At 38.8% G+C, this 27,671-nt stretch overlaps 1 protein-coding gene across 2 annotated transcripts; it reads left to right on the top strand.

Annotated features, from left to right (window-relative positions):
* Positions 1 to 237: 237 nt before the first annotated feature.
* trim37 (tripartite motif containing 37) lies at positions 238 to 27,404 on the top strand. Of its 2 annotated transcripts, XM_044370526.1 has the most exons (25): positions 238 to 471; positions 2,528 to 2,606; positions 3,280 to 3,381; positions 4,070 to 4,110; positions 5,313 to 5,429; positions 6,881 to 6,968; positions 7,210 to 7,332; positions 8,964 to 9,087; positions 9,615 to 9,682; positions 10,712 to 10,836; positions 11,220 to 11,270; positions 11,787 to 11,868; positions 12,397 to 12,473; positions 12,840 to 13,019; positions 13,136 to 13,250; positions 14,378 to 14,569; positions 15,118 to 15,251; positions 15,911 to 15,993; positions 19,063 to 19,290; positions 20,403 to 20,711; positions 21,366 to 21,509; positions 21,941 to 22,139; positions 22,248 to 22,339; positions 22,738 to 22,848; positions 24,179 to 27,404. In XM_044370526.1, the coding sequence occupies exons 2-25, from the start codon at positions 2,586 to 2,588 to the stop codon at positions 24,223 to 24,225; spliced, it is 2,853 nt and encodes a 950-aa protein (XP_044226461.1). In that variant the 5' UTR covers positions 238 to 471; positions 2,528 to 2,585; the 3' UTR covers positions 24,226 to 27,404. The 2 variants fall into 2 exon arrangements, with proteins under 2 accessions (XP_044226461.1, XP_044226462.1); XM_044370527.1 differs by lacking the exons at positions 238 to 471; positions 2,528 to 2,606; positions 3,280 to 3,381 and adding an exon at positions 3,614 to 3,656.
* The last annotated feature ends 267 nt before the right edge of the window (positions 27,405 to 27,671 follow it).

Below are 27,671 nucleotides of genomic sequence, written 5' to 3'. Positions count from 1 at the left end.
GAAAACAAAGCAAGACAGAGTTTGCCTGGGGCTCCCAAATCACTAAATCCGCCCCTGTAAAAAGTCCAAACTTCAGCTTTCATCAAGAAGACAAATAGTTTTGTCGGAGCTCAGGATTTGTATAGAACACTCTGACCAGCAGGTGGCGCATGCGCACATTGAGTTGTGTGAGAAACGCGACACAATAAAAAGAGAAGTGAAGAAGAAAAGCAGCCATTTGATTGGATATTGCTAGGGGACAGACAGCGCTACCCGCCGCTACATCTTCAATTCAGGGCATTTTCTCATCTCTTGTGGATCGTTTTAGTGTTTTTCCGCGTTGATACAGCTGAAACGGGGCATTTTCTGATGTTTGACGCTAGCTAAACAAGCGGAGATAACGCCTGCTGTGTGCTAGGATATATAATGTAGATAATTTAGCCCTTTTTTCCAGTTTATCAGGTGGGACTGACCAAGCCGAGTCTCTGGGAGGTGAGTGAAGCCAGCTAGCTAGCCTCACATCTCTACATAACAGCTACATATTTACTGTAGTTTGTTTGCGTTGCTCCTGTTTATCCGGCGCATGTGTGTTGATAGACAGAGTCATCGCTCTTTCCCAGTAAACATAAAGCTCCTGTCATGTCTGCTCCGGGACATGTTAGCTGTCAGTATGGCTGCTGATGCTCGGCCTTTCTATGTCGGCTACCATCGACTACAAGCACACACGACCTTTTGATAAGGAAAACTGTATTTAGTAGCTTTTCATGTAACATTATCTGTGCTTTTCTTGAAGGGACATACAAATGTTGTACCTTTTTTACAACAAAGCATGCTAACAGTGGTTGAAAGTAACGTTACATTTACTCAAGTACTTTACTTAAGTACAATTTTGAGGTACTTATACTTTATTTGAGTTTTTCTATTTGATGCTACTTTACACTTCCACTCCACTACATTTCAGAGGGAAATATTGTACTTTCTACTCCACTACATTTATTTGGCAGCTTTAGTTACTTTTCAGACGAGGATTTGACACAATGGATAATATAACAAGCTTTTAAAATACAACACATTGTTAAAGATGAAACCAGTGGTTTCCAACCTTTTTGGCTTTTGATGTCTTACAAAAAGCAGTGTGTAGTTGGGGTAACATTTCAGATGTCTATGAGTTGTTCAGCTCCACCAAACAGTGATTTTTCCCTCTAAACTTCTCACATGGTTTCATTTCAATAAATGTTCAAATGACCCAATATTTCAGCAAAAATCAAAGATCAGAGAAAAAGTCCAAAAACTGAAAGCAGATTTGTGTATCAGAACCTTGTTTTGCTAAAATAATGAGACTAATTGGAAAAATTTAGGTAGACCACAGAATAAAGCAAAGGGGAGCACACAAAAAAATAAAACCAAAACAAGTATAAGCATAGTTAAAACTGAAGAGAAGTTTTTAGAGGTGATGCTATAAGCAGCAGTCGTTGGTTTCAGTTTATTTCTGTATGATACGAACTTGTAGAGACTTGAAACTTGATCTGTGTAATATAGACCAACTAATTAATTGTCTAAGGCTGCAACTAACAGTTATTTTTATTACTGATTAATCCTGAATTGTTTTCTCGATTCAATCGTTTGGTCTATAAAACATAAAAAAAACTGAAAAATGTCCATCCCAGTTTCCCAGACCCTAAGGTGATGTCCTTAGATGTCTTTTTTTTTTTGTCCAATCCATAGTCCAAACCCCAATGATATTTAGTTTACCATCATGTAAAACCAAGAAAAGCAGCAAATTCTCACATTTGATAACCTGTTATCATCAAATGTTTGGCATTTTTGCTTGGAAAAAAGGACTGAAATGATGAATTGATTATTAAGAGTTGCAGATGAATCTTCTGTTGATCGGCAGATCGTTTAAATGACTAATTGTTGCAGCTCTAGTATCACTCAATATTAGCTCATTACAGATATACTGATATCAGCAGATGTGTCAGCCGATAATTGACAACAAATTGAAAAACAGAGGTGTCAAAGATATGTACTGAAACAGTGTCACCACTCTATCGTCACTACCAGGGAGTAGTGACAAGCTTGTTTTCAACTTTAAAATGTCCTGCCCTGTACATTTCATGGTTGCTATTGTTTAAAATGAAGGGAACCACAAGGAAAATGTTTATTTATGTTATGGGGTGTTTTAAAGAAAATGAATATCATCCAATATGTCATTATCAGGTTTTTTAAACTCTCAAACATCAACATTGTTATTGGCCTCAAGAATCCCGCATTGGTCAGGCTATATTGTGTAATTCATGAGTCTTTTTTCATTGTTTCCAAGGGGATCATCTCATTGTAATGCAGGTGAAAGTGAGGATTAGTTTGAAATATGTGCATTGTGTTGTCATCTTAATGATAGCCTAGAAAACAATAGGAGGAGCAGCTGTTTTAGGCCAGAGAAGCTCTCTGGTTTGTTATGGAAAGTCATGGAATTTAACATCAGAGTTGTGTTGTGCATCCTGGAATATTTGAGCTTAGCGTGTTTTAATGTTACTTTTCTTTTTAGACCACTGGCTACGACTTCTTTGATTTGTTCCTGAGATCAAGCGCTCAAACTGGCTGAAATGGATGAACAGAGTGTTGAGGTACGTATCACACATGTCAGATCATTTTTCATCATTTACCTCCCTCATGTTTGGCACCAATATTAGGACAGCAGCTCAGGACAGTGTATCAGGTGTTGAGAACAGAGTCAGTTTGGTGAGACAACAGCTGAATGATTGAGCCTGAAAGAGTGCTGTGGTACTCCGTACCTGTGTGGCACAGGTACTGAATGCATATGTCTGAGAGAGGTGACATTTTCAACCCCAATATCAAATACTTACTATCCAAAACCAGACTGTAAAGTTAGCAAGAGATTGAGAACATCCTCTCTAAGCAGAATAGATCCTGATTTGTTATAGAAGTTTCAAAAGTTAGCAAAGCTGCACATGAAGCACAAGAACCTCCTTTTTCTGCTATAATGTGAATACAGATTACAGGTTGTCTAATGTCTTCATTGAACACCCACAATAACAGAAGCCATTTGGTTTGATAAATGCAATCAACATTATTTTACTTGTTTTACTTTGCAGTCAGTTTATTAAGTACAAATGTACAATCCAACATATCAGTACAGCAGCTCTGCAGTAAACCTTTTTACCTTTGTGAAACCTATGTTTGTTGACACTGTGTCTGAGTGGTGTTGATTCAACTCTGTGGTCATTTCTGAGGCTGACTTTAGTCTCAAACTGTCATCTATCCTCTGTCCCTGTGCAGAGCATCGCAGAGGTGTTTCGCTGCTTCATCTGTATGGAGAAACTGAGGGATGCTCGTCTCTGCCCGCACTGCTCCAAACTCTGCTGCTTCAGCTGCATACGAGTAAGTCTATTTACACCAGGCAGGGACCAGAAAATGTTCTCCTCACTGCACCGCTCTATATTCTGATATTAGTTGCAAATTCTGGTTTTAAGACACAAAATTGGTTAATTGTGCAAACATCTTGATTGTCTGCATTTCTCAGTCAGTTCTGGGAGAACAAGCCAGATTCAAGGCTATTTTTTCAGGTCAAAGGAAAGCTTCAAAAGTTGCCTGCAAGTGCAGTCTGATAATGTGAAGAGGGTCAATCAATTGGAGCCAAAGTCAACATAATAGAGGTTTGTGAAAAGCATTCAGACAGGTCAAAATCAAAACAGCGGATGTCAAGATATCCTGACCCTAGTATGAGTCAGGCTCATACTAGGGACTAAATGGGTCCTACATTTCCGATATTGTGACTCAGTTATGTCCTTTCAGTGAACTTTCACTGCCTGATAAACACACGTCTTTCAAATGTTGCCCAAACATAATAAATAGAGCATTTGTTTGGGACTATTTTCAGTTGTGGATTTATTCAAATTTGATAGTCTAGTTGGTATTCATGGCAGCAGAAGAGTGTATGTAGGATCGACTCAAAATCAACTAACAAAATGTTTTTTTCATGGGGTTTATTGACAAAAGAAAAATATTATAATTTATATATATATATATAGATGCAGTGATCATTAAACTGGAATCTCTTGTTTGACAGCGCTGGTTGACGGAGCAGAGAGCCCAGTGTCCACACTGTCGGTAAGTCACTGCTACTAACACACATCTGAACCCTCCACGCTGTCTGTTAATGTTCAAACGGTGCAAAGAAAATGTGATGGGGCAAATTATTTTTACAGCAGTGTAACACATGACACATCACATTCAGTCACATCTTTCAAGATGATGATACTTTCTTGTCATTTCAATGTAGTTTATAGGAATTTGCTCTGGTGAGTTCACATAAAACCAAACTAGAAACCTCAGGGCATAGCATGACCACACTGATAAAAACAAACAGTGACCATAGTAAAACAAAAAAAGGGTACCATTAATTTAAAAAAACAGTGTTCTGATAGGGATGCTGTCAGTCCCACATTATAACAACTGATTTTTACCACTCCAGTGTCCTGTGGGCAAGAATAATACCAACACTACTGGTGTAAAGGAATTAAGGAGGCAAACAGCTTCTGAATAAGTGCTGTTTCAGCACCTGGCTGCTCTGGTTGTGATACTTTTTTCAAAGAAGGAAGGAAGTTAAAAAAAAGATGATTAGCTGGATGGGAGGAGTCCTTCTTGTATCCTTTTTTCCATAACTTAGTAGCGTAGATTTAAACGAGAGACAGTAGTAGTAGACATAGTGCACATGTGGCTGCTGGATACCTGTTAGGATACAATTTCAGGTGATGTTTCAGAAGACAGTAGTATATCTCTGTAAGCTGTCATGTAAATTATCTGTGTGCTTTTTCATTATCAACTCGACTGATACTTCCAAGTTTTGAAAGTATTTAAAGTTAGCTCAAAATAATTGGTCATATTCTTTGCACTTAATTGTTTTTCTTATGTCGCATTTTTCTTTTCATTTGTATTTTATTGAGGGAGAGTTCTTGAAGTTAAGACAACAAAACACTGATGCATTGTAAAAGTTTGGCTTATTTTGTAAAACAAAAATAAAACACGGTTGTAAAAAACATGATTGTGTGCATATAGGGTGTACTAATTTTGAAAAAGCCATATTTGCAACTTGTGTATTTAAATGTGTCATGTTATGTTTTATAATCTACCAAACACACACCTGTTGTTTCTGCCTGCGTTAAAGTAGGAAATGCAAACAATGTTTAGAAAACTTGTATTAGTATAATGATGGGAGTGTGTTTCATTTAACATTTGTTATGTTATAAGTTGTGTGATATGTAAGGTATTAAAGTGTGTGTGTGTGTGTGTGTGTGTACTGTAACACGCAGGGCTCCGCTGCAGCTGAGGGAGTTGGTCAACTGTCGCTGGGCGGAGGAGGTCACCCAGCAGCTGGACACCCTGCAGCTCTGCAGCCTCACCAAGCACGAGGACAACGACAAGGACAAGTGAGCATCTCCTGCTACTCCTTCACTGCGTGTCCTCCACCTTCATTAGGGTTGATTTTAAAATTATTACTTGCAGAGAATATATCAAAATCTTTCCGGGATTTCTCTCCAAGAATAAAATCTGATTTTAACCACAGACTTGTGGATATTTAATTTAAAAGAGGATATTTATTCCAATGTTCTGATGTTTTTTCTTTATTTGTTAGTTTATGTCTTACTGTAGTAGAAAAACAGTTCCCTTTAAAAGTGCACAATCTTTGAGATGGAAAAACACAACTAATCATTTCATCTCCCGCTAAAAACCAAAGTATCCAAACAGCTCTGATGAAGTTACTGATACTGTGCCTCTGTGTATAAATCTGAATTTGAAGATGCACAGATCCTGCCACTGATTAATGGCTGCAGTTTTTTTTAATGAAAGGACAGAATCCTACATACAAACAGCTGTGGGCTACAAACAGATTGATGTTTCTGCGAAACCCTGAATTACAGTCAGTGACTTATGAACAACTCAGCCATTTATCTGCCTGATACAAACTAAATCACATCAAAAGTCACATTTTAATGGACTTTGCAAAAACTCTCACCAGATTTGTAAGGAAGTAGTGACTTCACCACGTTTAAAATGATGATTTTAACCCAAACCATGATCTTTCCCTAACCAAGTGGTTTTTATGCCTAAACCTAACCGCACCTTAACTTTAGTGTTGTCACATCTTAAAACAGTGAGACAAGAATATTCTGAAGCAGCTTGTGAGAGTTTTGCAAATCTAGATTTACCATCTAGACATGTGCAGAGGAAGTGTATATACATCTTATTCATGAAGGAGAGGCTTTGTTGCTTCCTCATATTTGACATGAGATTTGTTTGGGTGGTGTGAGATACAGTACTGTGCCTGAAGCATGAAAGTTGGCCTCCCTGGAAACTAAATTTGAACATGTAGCTAGTCTGTAAGCTGCAAGTTGGAAGATTATCTGATTATTTTACTGTAATAATGGAATTTCAAGGTCAGAATATATCTGCAACAGTTAGTATTATAAGCATTAAACCTCATTAGCATTAATGATATGACATGATAAAAATCCTGATTTCCCACATGTAATTTTACCGGGTAACGGGAGCAGATTTTGGCAAAAACTTCCCAGGATATACCATGATCCTAAGTCCTGGTATTCCAGCCCTAATGTTCATCACACCGCTTGTTTTCCTCCTGCTTCTCCTCTATCACTCCACATGTCCTCCTTCCTCTTGCCCCTCTTTGACCATATTCATTATCATCCACCTCTGCGTCCTGCCTTTGTAAACTTTGTGAGTTTATATATTGATATTGACACACTGAAGTAAAATTTAGGTAATGACAAGTTTAAAAAAAAAACCCCAAAAAACTCTAGAAAGCTTTTTCTTTCTGTGTGACATGTTGGTTTCCTGTTGTTGGATTTTTCCTCTGCAGATGTGAAAACCATCATGAGAAGCTGAGTGTTTTCTGTTGGACCTGTAAGAAATGCATCTGTCACCAGTGTGCTCTGTGGGGAGGCATGGTAACTTTTCACATCTTATATTTTTACATGAAAGCCTCATACATCAGAAACACCCATAATAAACCTATAATAAACATCTTACCACGTAGTGTAAGTAAAAAATGAGTAGGGTGACATCTGTAATGAAAATTGATTTAAATGATAATAATTTAATATATACATAACCTCTTTTGAATGAAGTGAAGAGTAGTTTAATGCTCCTCCATGTGACTGAATGTATTCCCCTCTCCGCTGTCTCCAGCATGGCGGCCACACCTTCAAGCCTCTGGTGGAGATCTACGAGCAGCATGTGACCAAGGTGAAGGAGGAGGTCGGCAAGCTCCGTCGCCGTCTCATGGAGCTTATCAGTCTGGTGCAGGAAGTGGTGAGGACTTCAGATCAGATACACAAGTGACATATAAGACTGTGCTCTACATTTTCTACAACAACTTGGTGAAACTTTCATCATGAGGGCAAAATTTTCTCTTTTACATTAGAAATACACAAATCTAAAAGACCAATGATCATGACATTTATTCACTCTCCTCACAGGATGAGACTTTTACATTTTTGACACTTTGTGAGCTCTTCTGTAGCACCACCCTCTGGCCAAACTGTCCTGTGGGCAGGTTTCCATTAAATTTCCTCAGTACAAGAAGGTAGCAAAATAATAAATATAGGCCCTGTCTTCACTCATTATTCATTTTAATAAGATGATAATATGAAAACACCCAGAGTAACTTTCCTCAAAGTCCCCCCCCACTCAAAAAGATGTTTTTCATCTTGTTGCTGCAGCTGAGAGTTTGAGCTTCACTGAGCAGAATGATATTTGTGCAGAGTTTGACACTAGAAGGCTGTTTTCACATTGAAACCTCCAGTGCACAAACACTTAGAATAGACTTTACAGTGAAGCTGGAGACATCATGAGTCCAACAGTTAAACTTTTGAAATGAAATATATTTACATATTTATAGATAGATGTCATTTTAAGAATTTGAACAAAGAAATTTGTGGAAAAACCATATCAAGCTCAAATTATTATTCAAAGTAGAGCATTTTATATACATCTTAAAACATGTCTGGAAGGGATCTTTAAAGTAATGCACGCAATTTTACTGGATCAGATGCGGTAGTATTTCTGTAACACTTCAAATGCATCTCAGTTGAATGTCAGCGCAATAACGGGCAACAAAAGCAGTGGGTTAAATGTATATAGAGAAATATTAGATATATTTCTTGGTCTACTGTAACATATTAAGCATTTCAGAAATTTCTTATGCACTTGGAAATAAAATCAGTCCAGTAAAAGATGAAACACAGTTAAAGAGACAATTTTACAGTATGTTATAGAGGAGAACTCACATCAGATGAACCTAATAAAATAGTTTTTTTTTTTATTTCAGTGTGGATTTGTTCTCTTTTTGTGTGAGCAAAAAGAGAATAATCATTAAATAATAATCATCATAATCATCAAACAATCAGCCAGCCCTCCATAAAGTTTCACATTATTCATGTCTGCTTACAGCGTGAATATCCAGCAAAATGCTTTACGCACAGCACGAGCAATAGGAATTAAATGTGAAAAAGAGTCACATCCAAATGTTATTTCTAACTATGCTTATAATGTATGTATTTGTATAATGTAAGCATATGTTTAAGTCCTGGAGATAAACAATTATACAACCAGCACTTCACTTATTTGGGCATCAAGAAACTAAATAGAGGACTAGAAAACACAAGAAGTTAGTGGTTAGTTTAGTGATTAGTGATGAATTAGTGATTAGTGATAAATTAGTTTAAAAAATATTTTTACAGAAGTGTTTAAAAGGTTTTTTTTGTGTGTGTTGCTTACATCCACTAGATGGCGCTAACATGTTGGTATTTCAGTTAAGAGCTGTCTGTTAAATTAAGTTGAACATTGAAATGGCTCTTGGTCAGCTAATGTGTGTGTGTTTGTGTGTTTGTGTGTTTGTGTGTTTGTGTGTTTGTGTGTGTGTGTGTGTGTGTGTGTGTCAGGAGAGGAATGTGGAGGCTGTCAGGGGAGCGAAGGACGAGAGGGTCAGAGAGATCCGAAACGCTGTGGAAATGATGATCGCTCGTCTGGACAACCAGCTGAAAAACAAACTCATCACCCTCATGGGTAGGACTCCTCGACACGTTGCTGTCAGTCAGCAGTTGTTTTGATTCTGAGTTTCTAAGACACTCCTGGAAGCTGAAAAGTGCACTACATGTAGGGATGGTTGCATTTAGGGGTCATCTTTTTGTCAATATTTTCACACTTACTACATATACACCAGGATTTAACTTTAAATGGTGCAACACAATTTTAAATCAAAGGCTAAGTTTACAGTTAACCCTACTTTTAAGTTTAAATGAATCTTTGTTGGTGCCAGACCTCCTAACTGGCACTACAATGAGTCTAAAGGTCAAGACCTAAACCTCACAAAGTATTCAGAGTGCCGTCTGAAAGCAGCCAGGAGCTCCTTTTTTTTATAGAGCTCATGATAGAGTTACGGGTAAAACACATATAAAATATTTATCTGGACTGAGTGAATGCATGCACTCAGCGCCCACAAACACACCCGCCCACTCACACTCACCAGCCTCCATCAGGGCTGACATTCAGCACAAGTGCACTGAAAATAGAAACGCTCTCCTCCCCACCAGGCCAGAAGACGTCCTTGACCCAGGAGACGGAGCTGCTGGAGTCTCTCCTGCAGGAGGTGGAGCATCAGGTTGGTTGTCTACAGCAGCTCAAAGCTTCCATTCATTTAGCTGTGCTTCATATCAGCTTTTTAGTTGTGTAATATCAAAACTGTGGCACCAGTGTGGTATTTGTTAAAGGCAGTAGTTTGTTGTGTTTCATTGCATTAAATTGTCTTAAAGGGGATATAACATGAGTTTGTGATTGTTATACTGTTATGATGTCAGATGTCTGTTAAACAAAGTACCAAAACTTGATGTGAATGTATGTAAAATGCTCCCTGCAAGTCAAAAGCCAGGGCTTCAGCCTGCTCTCAACACTTTGTTTGCAAAGTTATTTGTCATTACTTCTACTTCCTTCTCATAATGACGTCAGATCGTTCACTCATACCCACAAACAGCCGTTCATTCTGTCACCTTTGTTGCTCAGGTTGTTCCTCGGGTTGTTTGTGTCGTCCTTCGCGTAGTTCAGATTGGATTTGGGTTCGAACATGTACGGATATATTTAAGAAGTTTCCATTTCAAGTAAAGAATGAAGAAAAATAAGTGAAATCTGACTGCTATTTGTTTACGTAGCCTCCAGAGCTGGAGGAAGTTGGCCGTGATGCAGCTTCTGGAAGCTGGCCAATCAGAAAAGAGCTGGCTCATCGGGAGGGGGGCCTTAAAGAGACAGGAACTAAAATGGCTTGTTTCAGACAGAGGCTGAACTGACGGGCTGCATAAGGGTCCAGTATAAGAGAAAAAAAGGAGCTTTTTTAACTGAATAATGCAACAATATTTTAGTAGAGCCCCAGAATAAAAATGCAGACCTGGAAATGTGCATGATTTGTCCCCTTTAAATATTATCTTGTAAACAAAATCAAAACTTATATTATCTTTGTAGAATTAAATTGCACTGGATTGTTAATTTCATATCAAGATTCATATTAAACAGGCTTCAGTGGATGAGATCCACACAGCTACTGTATTCAGGTCAAAAACAACATGCCATCATCTGTGTTTTAGCTGCATGTTTGTAGCCACAACATGATTATTTTTGCTGTTTTGTGTGTGTTGAACAGCTTCACTCCTGTAGTAAGAGTGAACTGATCTCCAAGAGCCCAGAGATCCTGCTAATGTTCCAGCAGGTCCATCGGAAACCCATGCAGTCCTTCGTCACCACTCCTGTCCCTCCAGACTTCACCAGGTAAACTGCTCAGCTTTAGTAGTGGTTTAGAAGTCAAGTTATGTCTTGTGGTCCAACAGGGATGTAATAAAATATCATTATCAGATTATTCTTTTTCAGATTTGTTTTGATTAACTGATTAATCATTTAGGCTATAAAAATGGTAATTATGGCAATTAATTGACAACAATTTATTGCCTAGTCTTTGATGTAGAGCTGCAACTAATGCTTGATAAATGGAAAGGGTGCTGCTTCAAATAATCAGTTGTGTTTAACTTGTTTAGTTAATTACACCTATGGATGACTTCTACAGAGGAGAATAGCCTGACAGTGACAAAAATGCATAACTAAACCTTTGATCAGTGTGTTTTGTGTGTAATCACCCTTCCTCTGTGTGTTTTCAGTGAGCTGGTTCCTGCATATGACTCCAGCACTTTTGTTCTGGTCAACTTCAGGTAAATCCTGTCTTTGGTTTCAGTCCAATTTACATTCTCATCAACTGTGTGCGTCTTTTAGTAAATGATGTGAAGTTTTAAACAATATCTTTACATTTAGCTGACAGTGTTTAAAGTTGAAAGGTGTAGAGTTTGTTATTCAAGGAGAGCAGAGCACTTTTCACCTCGCCTTTGAGTGCGTCCGTTCAGAACAGCTATGAACACTTTTGGCCTCAGATGTAGTCAGATGACATTCGTATGAACTAGTGCTCATTAAACATATCAGGGGCGTCTACACTTAATCTCAGTGGCTGAAATATAAATATGATTAAAATCTAAAGGAGTCCCACTTGTTTAATGTGTAAAATTAGTTGTTTTTTTTAATCAAACCTTTACTTTTAGAGATGATATTCTGATAAATCTGCTGCTTTAGCTGCATCTTTCATCACTTCTCTTATAACACAAATTTTAAGATGTGCATTTGAAATGTACAACGTAGATCAGGTCTGATTTAAGTATGTGTTTGTGTGTCTGTAGCACCCTGAGGCAGCGGGCCGACCCGGTCTACAGCCCTCCTCTACAGATATCTGGGCTCTGCTGGAGGCTCAAAGTCTACCCAGTGAGTTTGAAACATTTTCTCCGTCCGCTGTATGTTTTCAATTTACACACCTGGCTACACTGTTCAGAATGAACTGTAGCATCGACATTATGGTGCATTGCTTTTCATCTTTTGATCACAATTTATTTCCATAATCTAATTTCAAACAAGTGATTTTAATGTATCAGTTAAAAAAGTTTCAGGCAACACTCAGTCTGACTGTAGGCATCAGGGCTTGGATAGGAATTGATTACAATGGGGGGTTTTTTCAACATTTTCTGTTGTCAATATAATACTTAATTTAATGTGAATCCATTGTTTATTTGTTGATTTCATGCTATTATTAAAAAATCTGTGTATGCAGTTGAAAACCAAATAATTATTTTGTTGTTGTTAGTGCCCAAAGGAACTAAGAAACTCTGTGTGGGATCATACAACCATCCTACTTCTTAACATAAACACTGCTGGTTTATAGTTCAGTAAAGTCAGGTTCTTAAAAACCAGCGGCCATGTCTCTGTGTTAGTTACGCTTGTTATGTGTTTTCTCAGGATGGCAACGGTGTGGTTCGTGGAAACTACCTGTCTGTGTTCCTGGAACTGTCTGCTGGACTCCCTGAAACATCAAAGTATGTTTATTTCTTAATGTTAATGTTCTTAAGTTTTAGTAAATCTTTCCTTTGTTCGCTATCTTCTCCCTGGCTGTCTAGCTTCACCTTTCTCTACCAAATTCTTTCTGTATTTCTCCTTTCTCTTCATAGTTCAGTTTCCGTTAAATGATCCGATTTTAAATTCTTTGACAACTTGAAGAGTTTGTACAGAAGCTCAGAGTCAGTCAATTTTTTAAATTCAAAAACAAACCACATCTAGTAAAAATATGATACATTTTTTTTATTTTTAAAAATATAATAACATCTGAAACTCCTGGACACCATCTCTTGACACTCTCTCACATGTTTTTTCTTGTGTAATGATGTTGTCTTGGTTCTGTTCAGGTACGAGTACCGCGTGGAGATGGTCCATCAGGCCTCCAGTGACCCAACCAAAAACATAATTCGGGAGTTTGCCTCTGACTTTGAGGTCGGAGAATGCTGGGGCTACAACCGCTTCTTCAGACTGGACCTTCTGGCCAGCGAGGGCTACCTGAACATGCAGACTGACACACTGGTGCTCCGGTGAGCTCACACACACACACACACACACACACAGATATGATAGAAACCATCAGTATAGCAAGTCTGTTGTCATAGAGTAACACAGTGTCATTTGTTTTCATGCATGTGCTGCACAGCTACCAGGTTCGATCACCCACCTTCTTCCAGAAATGTAGAGACCAGTACTGGTACATCAGCCAGCTGGAGTCGGCCCAGAGCGGCTACATCCAGCAGATCAACAACCTGAAAGAGGTACTGTGTGAATGTGTGTGTGTGTATGTGTGTGTGCACCAGGTATTACGGATATTACACACATTACACAGGTGCAGTTTTATTCAAAAAGCAGCATCTATGAAAAAAGGAGCGCCTGTACACTGACTCCAAGTTACAAAATGTATTCAAACTACAAATGTATTTAAATGTACAAACTACATTGTAGTTTGGAATCAGTGTACAGACGCTCCTTTTTTCATTGATGTAAATCTGTTTTCACAGTCACATTTTGGGGACTCGCCGTCCTTTTTACAGTGGCAACTGAAGGGAACTTGTTTTTTTGTCCCCATAATGTAAATAATTCAGTTTTAGAGTCAAGACTTGGTTTATGATTAAGGTAAAAAACACAAAAACATTTTTAAGGCAACACATCCATAATTATGTGTGTCTGTTTATTTGACTATGAAAAAAGTTTTGTGTATGTTTTTGCATAACACAGCCATTTTTTAGACAAAAAAGTGCCACAATTGTACCTTGTAAAGCAGACAGAGGAGGTGGAGGAGACAGAAAACATGCAGAGAGAAGGAAGGATTTATTTAGATTTTTATTGCACAGTTTGGATCCTGTTTTTTTTTTTTCAGTGGCTCTTTGGTTAGAAATTATCTCTTGACCTGGAACCACTGAGCGTGGGTTCACACTCATCGTCTCCACTGTTGCTATTTCAGTATTTATTAAGTTTGAGGCAATAGGGAGCGTCCTGGTAACCGAAAGGTTACTGCACATGCCACATAACCACAACGTCCCAGATTCGATTACAGTAAGGGACCTTTGTTGCATGTCATAGTCATCTCTCACTCCCCTTGTTCCCTGTCTGCCTCTTCACTGCCCACTGTCCAATAAAGGCAAAAAAAACATCTTAAAAGGCATTCACACCTGATATTCTGGTTTGGAACATGAAAATCCTATTTTTTATTTTACTATTTATTCTATTTATTGTTTTTTTATATTCAAGTACAACAGTCTTAAAGGGAAAATAATGAATGTATTTAAAAAAATATGAGATTATTACATAGTCTGATCAGTCTGTTTGAGTTGTCTGAATAACCTTGCATCTAGCTGTAACAGACATATCAATCTTCCCGACTGAATCATATTTTTGCTTTCAGCGATTGGCCATCGAACTGTTTCGGCGTCAGACGTCACGCAGCTCCTCACCGCCTGACCTGAGGCTCGCTGCGGGCACCACAGCCTCCGAAAGAGACCCTCGCTCAGTGAAGAGCGACGACGACATCCAGACCACCTTGATCAACACTAAAAAAGGCGAAGAAGAGGAGAGGACCCAACACGACGACTCTAATGTAAGGATGGAAATATTTCATTAGGTGTTCTCTAACTTAACTGCACCAACAGCTTATTGATTCTTGGTGCATATGGAGCAAGCAAGAGGGGGAAACATAAACTATTCCTCTGTAGGGGCAATAAAAAGGTTTCACAGAACTTATTGTTGATTTATGTAAACTTAAGGATATCCTGTTCAAGTCTTTTCTGTTGTTTCATATTTATTGTTTTGCTTTGAGCTCAGTGGTTTGAAACTGTCGGCTGCTGTTTATTTGTTCAAGCTGTTCTTGGTTCAATCACTTCCAAAACTGTTGAGAAGTAGTTCCAATGTTTTAAATTGAGTGAAATGGGATCTTTTTATGGGATATATGAACAATTTAATCTTACTTTTGGCTGACATTGATGATTTTTATTTAAAAAGTCTTGATTTGCCCTGACCCTCATCCTGTGGATTAACTTGAGACGCCCCTATCCAAGTTAACTGTCGGGATATTTAAACTGAACTCCAAACGAAATGCTACAAAGCACGAGCGTGGTGTGATCATGATCATGTCTCTGTGTTGATCAGGAGCTGTCTGATGGAGACTTGGAGGTGGACTGCCTAACAGAGGAGGAGGTGAACCCGCTGGACGGCAGCAGCACCTCAGGGAGCTCCACCGCCACCAGCAACACCGAGGAGAATGACATAGATGAAGAAACCATGTGAGTAGAATTCCTCACATTCCTCTCCTAATGTAAAATATTGTTGGAGATCCAGTATACAGTATCCGAATAAAGACACTCTAAGGCAAGTTTACGTGTCTTTGTATTCTCAAGGTGATTTATTGTACAAATGTCGATAACAACGCACACTTAACAGTCTCTCCTTGAGGACATTCATGGTATTGAACACACATAAAAAGTGCTTGAAACAAGTAGTTGTGTGAAGAATAAAAGAGAGAATTTCAAGCCTACTTTCAGGCCTCCACATCACTGTGTTAAGAGGCTGTTGGCCAGATGTTCCCCCTTTCTGATTCTGCTGCTGGAAAGGGAGCTTTAGTTGGTGTTAAACAAGCCAACAAGCACTTTTTCTGAAGCATACTGAGGCCTTGACACTAAGTTTCTAGTAGTTTGTCCCATGGATTAAAGGATGGATGCCAATACAGTATGTACCTTGAAAGAGTCACTGGTGGCTGTAATCATTCCTCCTCTCCAAATGATCCTTTCCTAATTCAATTACTTTGTTAGAGATGGGGGACAAAATAATTCTGTGCAGAAATATGAGGCTTCATACCTACCTACAGTACCTGCAATGAAAAATAATTTTCCACTGTACATAATTACCAGACACGTTACTTTTTGTTTGCTGGATGTTTGCACAGGTCGGGAGAGAATGATGTAGACTTCATTGGGAACCTGGAGACAGAAGAAGGAGAGCTTCCTGATGATCTGGCTGGAGCTACAGGTAAAATTCATGCACTAATATTCAGAAATTTATTCTGCAAATTTATTCTGCAAATCTCACAATTGAAAATTCTGCCACGTGTTGTGTAGGAGGTTCTCTTGCTGACCTCTGCAGAGGAGATCTGTCTGTTTGTTTGCTAGCAGATACTGTAGCTCAAACAGATTTCAGTGCAGCTTGGTAGAAAGTTTATGTGTGGGCTGAGAAATGAAACTCAATGAAGCTCAAATTATGATGATGATGATGATGAGTCCACATAATCAAAACAGTCTGTGTGACATAAATTCTGTCACCTGCTCTCGTCCTTGTCTGCCAGCGTTAAATTAATGATCATGCAGCGACTGCACATACCTGTATGAGAACAAGAGTACAAGGACTATAATACTATAATAGTAATAACTTTTTGTGCCATCAGTGTTGATTAATGTACATTTTGGCTCATTAATCCTGAAACGTGACGCATGAAAGCGTAAATCTTTTTTTTCATGGATTCTCAGATTCAAGATGAACCTGTAGTCCACTTCCATTTTAACGGAAACGGTTTTTCTACCATTTTGTGTTTCTGTACTCGACACATAACATGTTTGGATTTAGAAGCATTTTTGGGAGAGTTTACCCCGTTTGGATGGTGTTCGTCCTGCCACTGTGTTGGCACCCAAACCAACTGGTAGAAACTCTTCAGGTTTTAAAATAAAATCTTTCAGGGAGTTGAGGGGATTTATTTCCCTGAACTGCTGGAAGTGTTTTAATTTGAGTTTGTTTTAACAATGAACAGCAGTAGGGCTGAAACTAACAATTATTTTCATTACTGTTTAATCTGCTGATTATCTTTTTTTGATTAATCAGTAAATCATTTGTTCTATAAAACCAGAAATAAAAAATGTCCATCACAGTTTCTCAGAGCTCAATGTGATGTCTTCAAATAACTTTTTTTCCCTCCCGACCAACAGCCAAGGAAAAGCAACAAATCCTCACATTTGTAAAACTGGAAACATCAAATATTTAACTGCCTGCCTCAGATAAAGGCGTCGTTCTCTCTTCAGTCGAGCTAAATAAAAGCCTCAGCCACTACTCGAGATTTTACAGAATCACGTCTATTTGTGTTGTTGGACACCTGCACAAGCGAGAACACGGTGATATGATGGTGGGTCTCAGAGCAGCTCCCTCGGTGTGTTTGACTGTGTTGGTGTTGAAAGGCATGAAGAGGATGAGTCATGGTTGGTGCACTGTGCCCCTCGCAGGGTGCTGATATAGAAACACTTGGTGTCAGTATGTACATGTGTGGGGGGCTGCGTGTTCACTCTGTTAGATATCAGAGTCAAGCTGAGCAAAATTTTGTTTTTTGGGTTGTTTTTTTTTTTTCCATCTTTCTTTTACAAGGGAGACCTGGCCAAAAGGCAGCGTAAAATAGGTGTCACAAAGTTACATAAAAACACAACACAACAAAACAGGATCTGAGAAATATGAGCGTGATAAAACTTGACTATTTAAAACAATTAAATTACACATGAAACATTTTTTAATGTGAAGCTTGAATGCCTGATATGAAGGCAGCGTTTTCAGATGAAGTTTATTTTGTAAGATTTTCCAAACCCAGTGAGCATAATATGAAAATGCATGTTGATAAACATTTCGTTTTATTCTTTCACAGTGTAGTGACTTGTGTGTTTTGTTTTGATGCAATTTAAAAAAAAAAAAAAAAAAAAAAAAAAAAAATAGTTTAACCTTGCAAAGGCAGTTGAAATCATGAAAGCTTTTAATAAAGAATTTTAGTCTGGAAAACATTAACAGAAAATTATCCCGCCAGCCAAAAGATGAAGTTTTATTTCAGTCCTTTTGTGTTTTCAGTTGACATCGATAAACATTATATCACATTGTAAATTAAATAAATATTTCTGTTGTGCTTAAAGATTCTTGAATGCTTAAAATTCACTATTAGTGGATTTAAAACCCAAAAGAATTAAGATCTGCAAACAGAAAATCGATTTAAAGAAATTATACAAAAATAAACAAATCTTAAATCACGTCAGTATAAATCTGTATCACATGTTTCAGTTTAAATCACTTATTTTTGACCGAGGATATCAGCACCATGTCGTTACCATTAAAAAGCAACAACATTGTGTGTGTGTGTATGTGCACATCAGTTTTCATGGAAAATGTTCCACTTCTGAAAAGTAGGAGTAAAAGATGAGGGGAGGTTGTGGTAGAAAAAGAAACATGAAACCTTTTGTTCAACAGAGATATGAGTGACATCAGTTGTAGAGAGAGTGCACCACTAAAATATCCAGAGAGCTGCTCTGTATCAGTGTCTGTATCTGTATTATATATAATCTATTAGACGTTATGATTGATGAACTGTGAAGCTACAGGCTGAAACACAATATCACAATATTAATGAGACATCAGCCATTTCAACACCGTCTTCACCTCCAACATCTTGTTTGATTTGTTTTCAGAGATGCTTTGACCAAGGATTAATAGATTGGTAACGATTAGTTGATTAATCGATTAGTCCATTGGTAGAAATTAATCAGCAACTATTTTGAAAATCTAACAATCATTTTAGTCATGATAGCAAACTCAATTTCCTTGGATTTTGAACTGTTAATGAGACAAAACAAGACATTCGAGGACGTCTCTATGGACTCTAAGAAATTATAATTGGCATTTTTCACTATTTTCTGACATTTTATAGACTAAATGAAAATAATCGTTAGTTGCAGCCCTACTGTGATTCTTCAGCCACTGCCAATTAGCGACTACTCTTCCTGGAGTCCACAAGTAAACATTACATCATAATGCAGAAGAACAATAGTGTGATAAAATTCAAAGCAAAAGGGAACAAAAAATCATCAACAATAAATGAACAACAATATAAATATTAATAACAAATACCCACACTATATCTCTCCATGTATATAATTATTAATGGGGCATAAATAGTCACTAAAAACATGTGATACAGCTCAAAAAATGTAGTTGTACCACTAAAAGCAGCATATACAGTGACTAAGAATAAAATGACAAAGAAATAACTGATCTGAACTCTCTCTTCTGCCTGATCTGCAGGTGGATCCAGCTCCACAGTGCGTTCGTTACATCGCAGTGCTGCCGCTGGCCGTAGCGCCGGCGGTAGCGGAGCAGCTGCTGGTGGTGCTGTTGGTCCAGGGAGCAACAGCCTCCTGGAGATCGACCCCGTCATCCTGATCCAGCTGCTGGATCTGAAGGAGCGCAGCAGCGTGGAGTCTCTGTGGGGCCTTCAGCCTCGGCCTCCTGTATCTCTCCTGCACAGCCAAGGTCTGTAAACACACCGAGTCACTCCAGCTAAACTCAGAACACTCAAAATAAAAATAAAATATCCCTTTAGGATGATCACAGTGCGACAGAAGCAACAGCTGACGGAGGTTTCTCATTTCTTTTTTTCACCTTAACCATCACGTTAGAGAGAAAATGCAGGGAACATCATGCCGAGGAAATAAAGAGTGAATTTCGTACTAATCAGACCATGATTTTAGAAGATATGACTTGATTTAGTTAACTTAGACTGCTTAAGCTTCATATTAGTTTCTGTTGAACTGGAACAAGGGCTTTGGATTTTGTCCTTCGTCTCTTACAGTGTAGTCTCAGTCTGGGAGAATAGACCTATAGGGCTGCAACTTATGATTATTTTAATTGTCGATTTAATCTTCTGATATTTTTTTCAATTGATCGTTTTGGCCTATAAAACATCAAAACTGTGAAAAAGGTCACAATTTCCTAGAGTCCAGTGTGTTATCAGCAAATGTCTTATTTTGTCTGAAACACAGTCCAAAATCCAAAGATATTACATTTTCTGTAATGTAAGAAGAAAAGGCAGCAAACTCTCAAATCTGAAACCATCAAATTTTTGGCATTTTTGCCTTAAAAAAAAAAAAGGCCTAAACAATTGAACTATCAAAACAGTTGCAGACTTTTCGGTGATTGATTAATCAACTAATCATTGCAGCTCTAAAGACTTATTTCCATTTTGTTTTAGCATGTATTATATTAAGACAGACTTGAAAAAACTCAAACCCAAACAAAGAGTTATAAGACATATTGAAGTAAATGTTAAATTTTACACAAATTTATTAGCTGTAGAAAAAACAGAATTATGTTTTATGTGATGGTGATTATAACGAGGAGGCAGCATGGTTCGTGGTTAGAGAGACCATCTTATAACTAAATACCGACTGATGGGTTTCTTTACTTTATGACATTTGATGTAATTTGAGTTTTAAAAGCCACACGTCTTCAAGCAAAACACTTAAACCCTCCTTACTGTTAAATCATGCAGAAAAAATATGTATGTATCCAGGCTAAATGCCTAAACAGTAAACAATGTTCTCAATTTCCCTCCATTTCTCGTTCCTGTTTTTTGTCTCTTCCAGCCAATCCTCACTCCAGGAAAGAACGAGAGCGGCGGCCTCAGGTGGTGCGACGATCGGCTCCAGACTCGGGGGTCCTGATCCGCCTCAAGGCCCAGATGGCTGAGGTCCGCAGCAAGATGTCAGATGTCAAGAGTCAAGTGCTGGAGGCTCGGGGGGCTGGAGAGCCCAGGCCTGGCCCATCAGGGGCCTTCAGTGTGGAGGATGTGCCTTCTCACCACGCTGATCCAGAGCTGTCAGCTTGTTGTAAGGCCAGTGAGCTGGACCTGCTGGGGAGAGCAGCTGCAGCCCGATCCAGGCCCTGCCGCCCTGGTGAGCACAGCTACACTGCCAATGCTAGTAATGGTGAACACAAACAATTTCACCCAAACTGAAAATCCTCTTGTTACCTGCAGTAGGTACCCCCATGTGAGGTAGCCTCCATAAGTTTCATAATCTTCTTTCTTTCTATGGACGAAGACTGCAACTATTTTACATTAAAATTCACATGACTAGGCTCTGATGGTGGAAATGTTACTGTGGAAACCAAAATAAATGTTTCTTCTTCTCTTTTATCAAAGAAAAATTGAAGGTCAGTATTTGTTATTTTTGTACCTCTAACAAACCTGACACCATTTCCATCATTGGTTTGAAAGAAAAGTCAGTTCTTAGTCCACAGTGGATGTTTTCCAGACTCCAGTTTTGAGTGGCTTTGAAGGCCAGTTTATACTCTGGTAGAAAAATAATTTTAATTCAATATAAACTTGAGCTAAAAAAGCTGAAACCTCGTTGATGACTGTTTTCAGACGACAGTACAAAAGATCAGGCTCACAGGACTCAACCAGAGTCAGTATCATCTTTTTTAAAAATTTTCATCTCACAACAACCAATGATTGTGACATTTAATTCCACCGTTATATGGTCCTGGGTTGTGAGATAATTACATACTGTATTTGTGTATGTGTGTCTTTTTTTTTCTGTGTGCAGCCAGGAAGTCTCCTGTCCTGGATAGCAGCAGCTCTCAGGTTGTGAAGCGGAGGAGTCCAGAGGAGATGGAGAAGGACCTGAGAGGAGCAGAGGCCGCCACGGAGCTCAGTCTGCATCCTAAAGAGGGGCTTGGAGGTACAGAGGGTCAGTATTTATGTTACCATTTAAGTTAGCAAACAGTTGCTTGTTTAAAAATCCATACAATTAACATTATCCTTCGTCTGGATTCATGTTTCTGATCTGATAGTGACTCCTTTTAGCTCAGGTTTTTGGCTCCTTCAGCTCCTGAGAAAAGTATCTCGTTCTTTAGCTCTAAAATGCTCGACTGTGTTCACTAGTTAGTTGCTAACATTGTCTGCTGTTTGGTGGTGAGCAGGTAGCATACAAGTATCTTTTTTTGAGATTTTTTTTTTTTTTTTGCTGAAAACAGCTGCCTGCTGCATCTGGAAACGACAACAACTGCCAACTTTTTAGTCTCCTTGTGATGTCGATCTTGATTGAATTAAAAAAACAGCAGTAACAGAACAAGACCCATGTCTTTCCATCATGTGACTTTGCTTCTGTCTCTGCTCCAGGGGTGCTCAAGGCTGATGGCATCCAGGGCCCTCTTGTGTCTCTTGGCAGCTCCTCGTCAGAGCAGGCGTCCATCTCCAAGCAGCAGTACTCTGTGGAGCAGCAGCTGTATGGAGCCTCAGGGCCCAGAGATGACATCTTCACCTTGGGGGGACCAAGCTACATCACTACCAGCAAGAACTGTGGCAGTAGGACCCTAGGGTGCGTCTCTTGATTCACAGAAAAATGTATCTACACCAGACAGCTGCGTTCCTCGAACTACAACAGAAAACTCTCGTGTCATAACCTTTCTATTTCTTCCCCCCACAGGGCAGCCATGTTGGACTGTGATTCAGAAAGCTCAGGAAACTCCCATCAGTCCTTGCTGGAGGGATCCTCTGCACAGACACATTCAAATGAAGGTCAGTTTACGTTCTATCTGACACCCTCAGGAGTTTGTGTGTTTTCCTGTTTGTGTATTATGTGCAGCATTAGCCTCCTAAGGAAGAAATCTCTGCTGCTTAGAAAATTGTAAAAATGTTTTGTATGTGTGTGAATAGGAGAGAACAAGACGCAGTAAATGTTTTGTTCCACCATTACTGAATTTTTCTTGATGACTGTTGACATCAATCCAAAAGAGGAATCTGGAAAACAATCCTGAGCCCACTCTGCCCTCAGGGGGTTTGAATCCTGTTGTGATAAACAAAAGATACTTTGATTCAAAATCTGTTTTATTCCAAAACTTGAAATAGCTGTATATTTCCACGAAGGAATGTTTGCGCAGGTCTGATGGTCTCGTCTTGTCTTGTCCTGTTTATAGACCAGTCACCATCTGTCCTGGTGGCAGCAACGAGCAGTGACAGCGACACCGAGGACGAGGCTCTGCAGAGCAACAACTCTCGCTATGACAACCAGACTCCTCCTTGCACAGGTAACCAACACACACAATGTCATTTAAAAAAAAATGGTGGTCCTGGATCCATAGACAGCTGATTTAGAGTTTTGGGTGAACAAAGGCGAGCTGCGTCACAATTCTGACAGTGTCAGAAATTTTGGACTAAAATCCCAGAATGTGACTGCAGCTACAACCTACATTTATAAACCAACCAACATGAGAACATTTTAAAACATAAAATGACACTGAATACACTGGTGAGCTAACGTAATGCTATTGCTAAAAAACTATTTAGCTCAAACTTGGTTTGCTGAATTGGCCTTCACGTTTCCCTCTTTTCCTGGGCCACAACCAGCTTCACACTTGCTTTTTGATGCATAGAAGTGCTAACATCATGGCCAAAGCATGTTTATTATTTTACTACATTTTTAAAATGCAAGAGTGGTGCAGATGGGTAACAGGAGTTGATGGCATGTTTCTGCTTGCATCCTTTTTTTTGTCTTTTTTTGTCTATTTACATTATAGTGCTACGGTTGATCAGGCATTCATCATACAATCTGAAATGCCTCAAAACTGATGTCATACAGTTTAACACAGACTGTGACCGAGATTGCACCAGACCCGTCATGCACAATGTGACTTGTAATGAACTTATATTATAAAGCCGTCACTACTGTGGCAGCACCGGGATTTCTGTCATTTCTTGAAGCTTGTTTGTCGTGTTGTGTGACAACACATATCACAGGTGAAATACAGTACATAAATTGATTGTTGACAAAAGAAGTAGTTCAGATAGGTTTGTATCAAGTCAAGGAATGTTATGTTTAAATCATGAGGGAGAACACTCAGGTGGTCAGAATCAAGTAAAACATTAATGCAGTACTCAGGGGGAGTTCAGACTGACAGTAGCTCTGCCCTCCCATTCATTTGAATGAGTGCAGGGCATTTACGCAGCAGGGATGCCACCACAGATGGCTCAGTAAAAACCTGCAGCGGTTGTCCAGCAAAAAGTTGAACCAGACTCAACTTTTGCCACGACACAACCCGACGTCATCTAACTACTGGCGACACCTTTTTATTTACAAGTAATCATGTGATCTTTTGTTGTTATAAAAACATTGATTAAAGCTGCTTTAACTGAAAATACAGTCAACAATTTGTCTTCTAATAACTGAAAAAATCATGTCGGTGGGTTACTTCTACAGTACCTAAAGAGGTAAAATGATGCTAATAAATCAGTCTTGTCCAGGTGTTTTTATTGTGTCCATCACCTCACAACATGCTCAGCTGTCCACACAGTTCAGTATGTGTGTAGATAATGAGGGAAAATCACTACAGTTGAGTCATGTCCTCCTCCTCCTTCCAGGTGAGCAGCTTCTGTCTGATGACATGAGCCTGCCCGCTGACAGGTGATTTCCTCTGAGCCCGTCAGACCTGACAACCCCGCTGCTTTGTCCTCATCGGCCCCACGGCGACGCAATAACGGCCGGAGACAACACACACATGCTAGTTACACAGATCTGTAGAGTAGAAACTGCTTGTTACGCATAAACTTGAAATGAAGACAATGCTCGTACAGAAACAGAAACGTTTCCTCTGGTGTCCTGAATATTTTCAGACTTGGATCATGACACAAATGTTGAGGGAGGTGGCGGTAAAGAAAATATTGACTGTTCACATGACCACATTATATCAGTGTCTTAAACATTGTGTGAACACAATGAAACTGCCCCTTTTTAAGAACCAACATTTCAATTTAACTTGGAAAACTTGACTTTTAGCATATTTCTATTTGTTACGTTTCTCTCCACACTCAACATATAGGGATATACATAGTTTACCTTCTTTCACGGTCAGTTCAGTAAATACATTTCAGAGGAAAACATGGCTGCCACAGCCGTTTGTGCAATGACTGAATCTCTGAAAATGTTGAGGGCATAAAAACTCTAGATATATATGAACCATTACAATTCACCTGGACTACAGGGCATTTAGTCACTTTAATTAACTTTCAGCACAAATCTGCTACTTTCTCACTTTGTAAACGCTTTTGTAAGGCTGACAAGTCAACAGGATATGCTGTCACACTGTACATGTTGTCTATAAGAGCTCAGTGTTTTATAACAGCTTGCTGTTGATGTTCACTTCAGTCTGTCTGAGTTTCGGTCTCGACTCCCACTCAGCTTCTTTCAGCCATGTCCCTGCGTTTCCCGTCGGTGCTAAAAAAGACTTTCTTCACTCCTAAAACATTCAGTTTGCAGCTTGTCGGCTGCATGAATTCGATGCTTCTTTTTTTTTTTCTTAGGTGAACTGAACCTTTACTGCCCAATTATCTTTCCTGGTAATTTATGTAAATGTCTTCACTTTTAATAACAGTCACAGCAGGAACCACAATTTCTGTCTGTCTTTGACATTTGAAAAGGCTAAAGGAACACTGGATCACGTAGATTATAAAACTGCTGCTGCACTCTGATGTCTGTGGGCTGAAACTTTGAAGCATGCTGCACATCTGACTCCATAACGATGTCCGAGCAGGTGTTCTTGCTTCCACAGCCGATGGAGTACATCTGCTCGGACATCGCCGGCTCGGGCCACTAATGCAAGAATAGATCGACTGAGAGCTGCTGCACTTCAGTTAATGCACTACACAATGGAAAAGTCAGCCATTATTATAGCATTGACTGTTACCCTGCAGTATCTTGTTAGAAAGCTGACATTTAAAGGGTTCACTACTGTTTATCGATCCAACCAAAGTAAGTGGAAATAATGACTAGATCTAGTATTTAGACTGAACTGTTATTTAAATGACAGCTACTAGTTTCCAGTTATTTCTCTGCTATTAAAAATAAAACTGCAGAACTGCTTTTGTTTGCTTTCAGTAGTCTGTCACAGTGTATACCATGTCTGCTTTTGTTGTTGTCTAAGTTTTGAGGGTTTTTTTGGTCAGTCCATGCAACTAAATGCAAAAATGTAACTTTGACAGCAGTAAAAGCTGACAGGATGCTCACTGTGATGGATCACTGAAACTAAACTAATTTCATGTTAAATTTCTTAATGTACTGAAAGCACTTACATGAATGGAAACAAATGGCCGCATGGAAAGTGGGAAAAAATATTAATTTAGTAAAGGAGGCTAAAACAATGGTTTGGTCCTTTACATCATCCGGTCAACACTAAATCAAACAGCATTGATCTCTACAGATCTTCTGGCTGTAATCAGTGATGTCACAGCAGCTGTTTTCTATGATCTGTCTCTGAGATTTCTGCCTCCACTCCGATACATCGGAGATGACAAGCATTTAGTTTTGACATTTGAAATCATCACTTTCCAGAAACAGTGTCCATGTTCTTCTGGACAATCCGCAGATCTCACTGTCAGCAGTTTTTAATGGAACTACATTCTGTTGAAGAAATAGTCCTTATTATTTAGATTAACAGGGACACTGTTGCTGTAAAGACTTGTTACTGTTTGCTTTTTGATGCTCTGAGCGCCATAAATGAAATTCCATTTTGCTTCATTGTATTGGGATGCAGGCAGAGACCTCAGTGACGGATATCTACAAACCTGGACAAACAAACCAAAAACTATCTGCTTAGTTAGAAACCACTAGAAGCAAGTGAGAAATGTTCTTTTTGTAATTTGGGTGAACTAACCCTTTAAAGTCGAAACTGAGGTGCATTGAAGTTTCTTTTTAATTTTCAGAGAACTTGACAGCATAGGTTTAACAATCAGTGTAATTATGTAACGTGCTCTTTGCTGAAGGCTGTACAAGAGGAGCTCACTGCTCCGCTGGCTTTTCTTCATGGATATATTATTTTCCACCTCAGTTCTCCCCCCAAACACAGCAAACACAAGTCAAAGGCTGCAGCAAAATGTCACAAATTATTGGGAGAAAACACAGAGTCTGAGTGGAAAAATGTTCCAAAATGTCACATCGACTTTGTGTTTTAACTAATAAGCTTGAACAGAACTGCAAAATGCAACGTGACATACTTTTCTGCACTTTGTAAGTGGATCCTTTCCATTTCTCTTCATTGAGCAATATTTTATTATAAAGGCTGCTTAGTTTTTGGATCAAAGACATAACATTATTGTACACTTCTACAGTCATTAGTTTACATTGTAAATATCTTGGTACATAAAGTTTTTGGAGCTTGCCGCATAGTGATGAGCTGCATTGTTACCAGTGTACAGTGAGCTGAACATGTGCCTGAAGGCTCATGGCTTTACTGGCTGGATTCAAGGAGGAAAGACATCTTGTTTGGTTGTTAAAAGAGAAACTTGGTCTGATCTTGTGGTGAAAGCAACATACAGACTTCACCAAGACATGTCGAGTCAAACTTCAATCATCCATCAGAGTGAAGTTGATGAAACATGTTGAGCTCTCGACATTTCCTCTCTTTTAGTTGATAAAGGTGTGGAAACAGCAGCCAGACTTTCTCACTGTTTATTAACCTTTTTTCTCTTATTTGTGCTTGTTGTGTCAAAAGCTGCTTTTATTTTAAATGTCCCCAGAATGCACTGTTAATAATTAAATGTGTACATTTCCTTTTTGTGTAATAAAGAAAATGTTTTATGATCCTGAAAATGACCACATTCTCATGTCTTCTGTCTCCCATAAGTTTGAATATTTGATCACATACACATCTTCAAAGTGAGGTTATAGTGGTAATGTCTGAGTGTAAAAATGGAGAATTAAGATTTGCACAAAAGGAAGTCAGTTTGTAAACTGCGATAGACATTAACAGTAACTCTGAGTAATAATTTTACTGTCCATCTTCATTTCTCCTAACCTGGAGGTTTGTTTCAAGCCTGACTTCTCTTTCAGCAATTTGAGCATGTAGGAGAACCTAAAGTG

Source organism: Thunnus albacares, chromosome 13 (genome assembly GCF_914725855.1).
Source record: "Thunnus albacares chromosome 13, fThuAlb1.1, whole genome shotgun sequence".
In the NCBI taxonomy this organism is placed as follows: Eukaryota; Metazoa; Chordata; class Actinopteri; order Scombriformes; family Scombridae; genus Thunnus; species Thunnus albacares.
Note: the sequence above shows the minus strand (reverse complement) of the source record. Positions and strands in the feature narration are given on the sequence as shown.

What these genes read in the sequence shown, in the direction of transcription:
- trim37 (XM_044370526.1), top strand. Translation starts at nt 2,586, where the DNA reads ATGGATGAACAGAGTGTTGAG. An exon ending in GGAGGCTCAAAGTCTACCCA is followed by an intron (nt 11,869 to 12,396) that starts GTGAGTTTGAAA and finishes GTGTTTTCTCAG; the next exon opens with GATGGCAACGGTGTGGTTCG. An exon ending in GGGGCTTGGAGGTACAGAGG is followed by an intron (nt 21,510 to 21,940) that starts GTCAGTATTTAT and finishes TCTCTGCTCCAG; the next exon opens with GGGTGCTCAAGGCTGATGGC.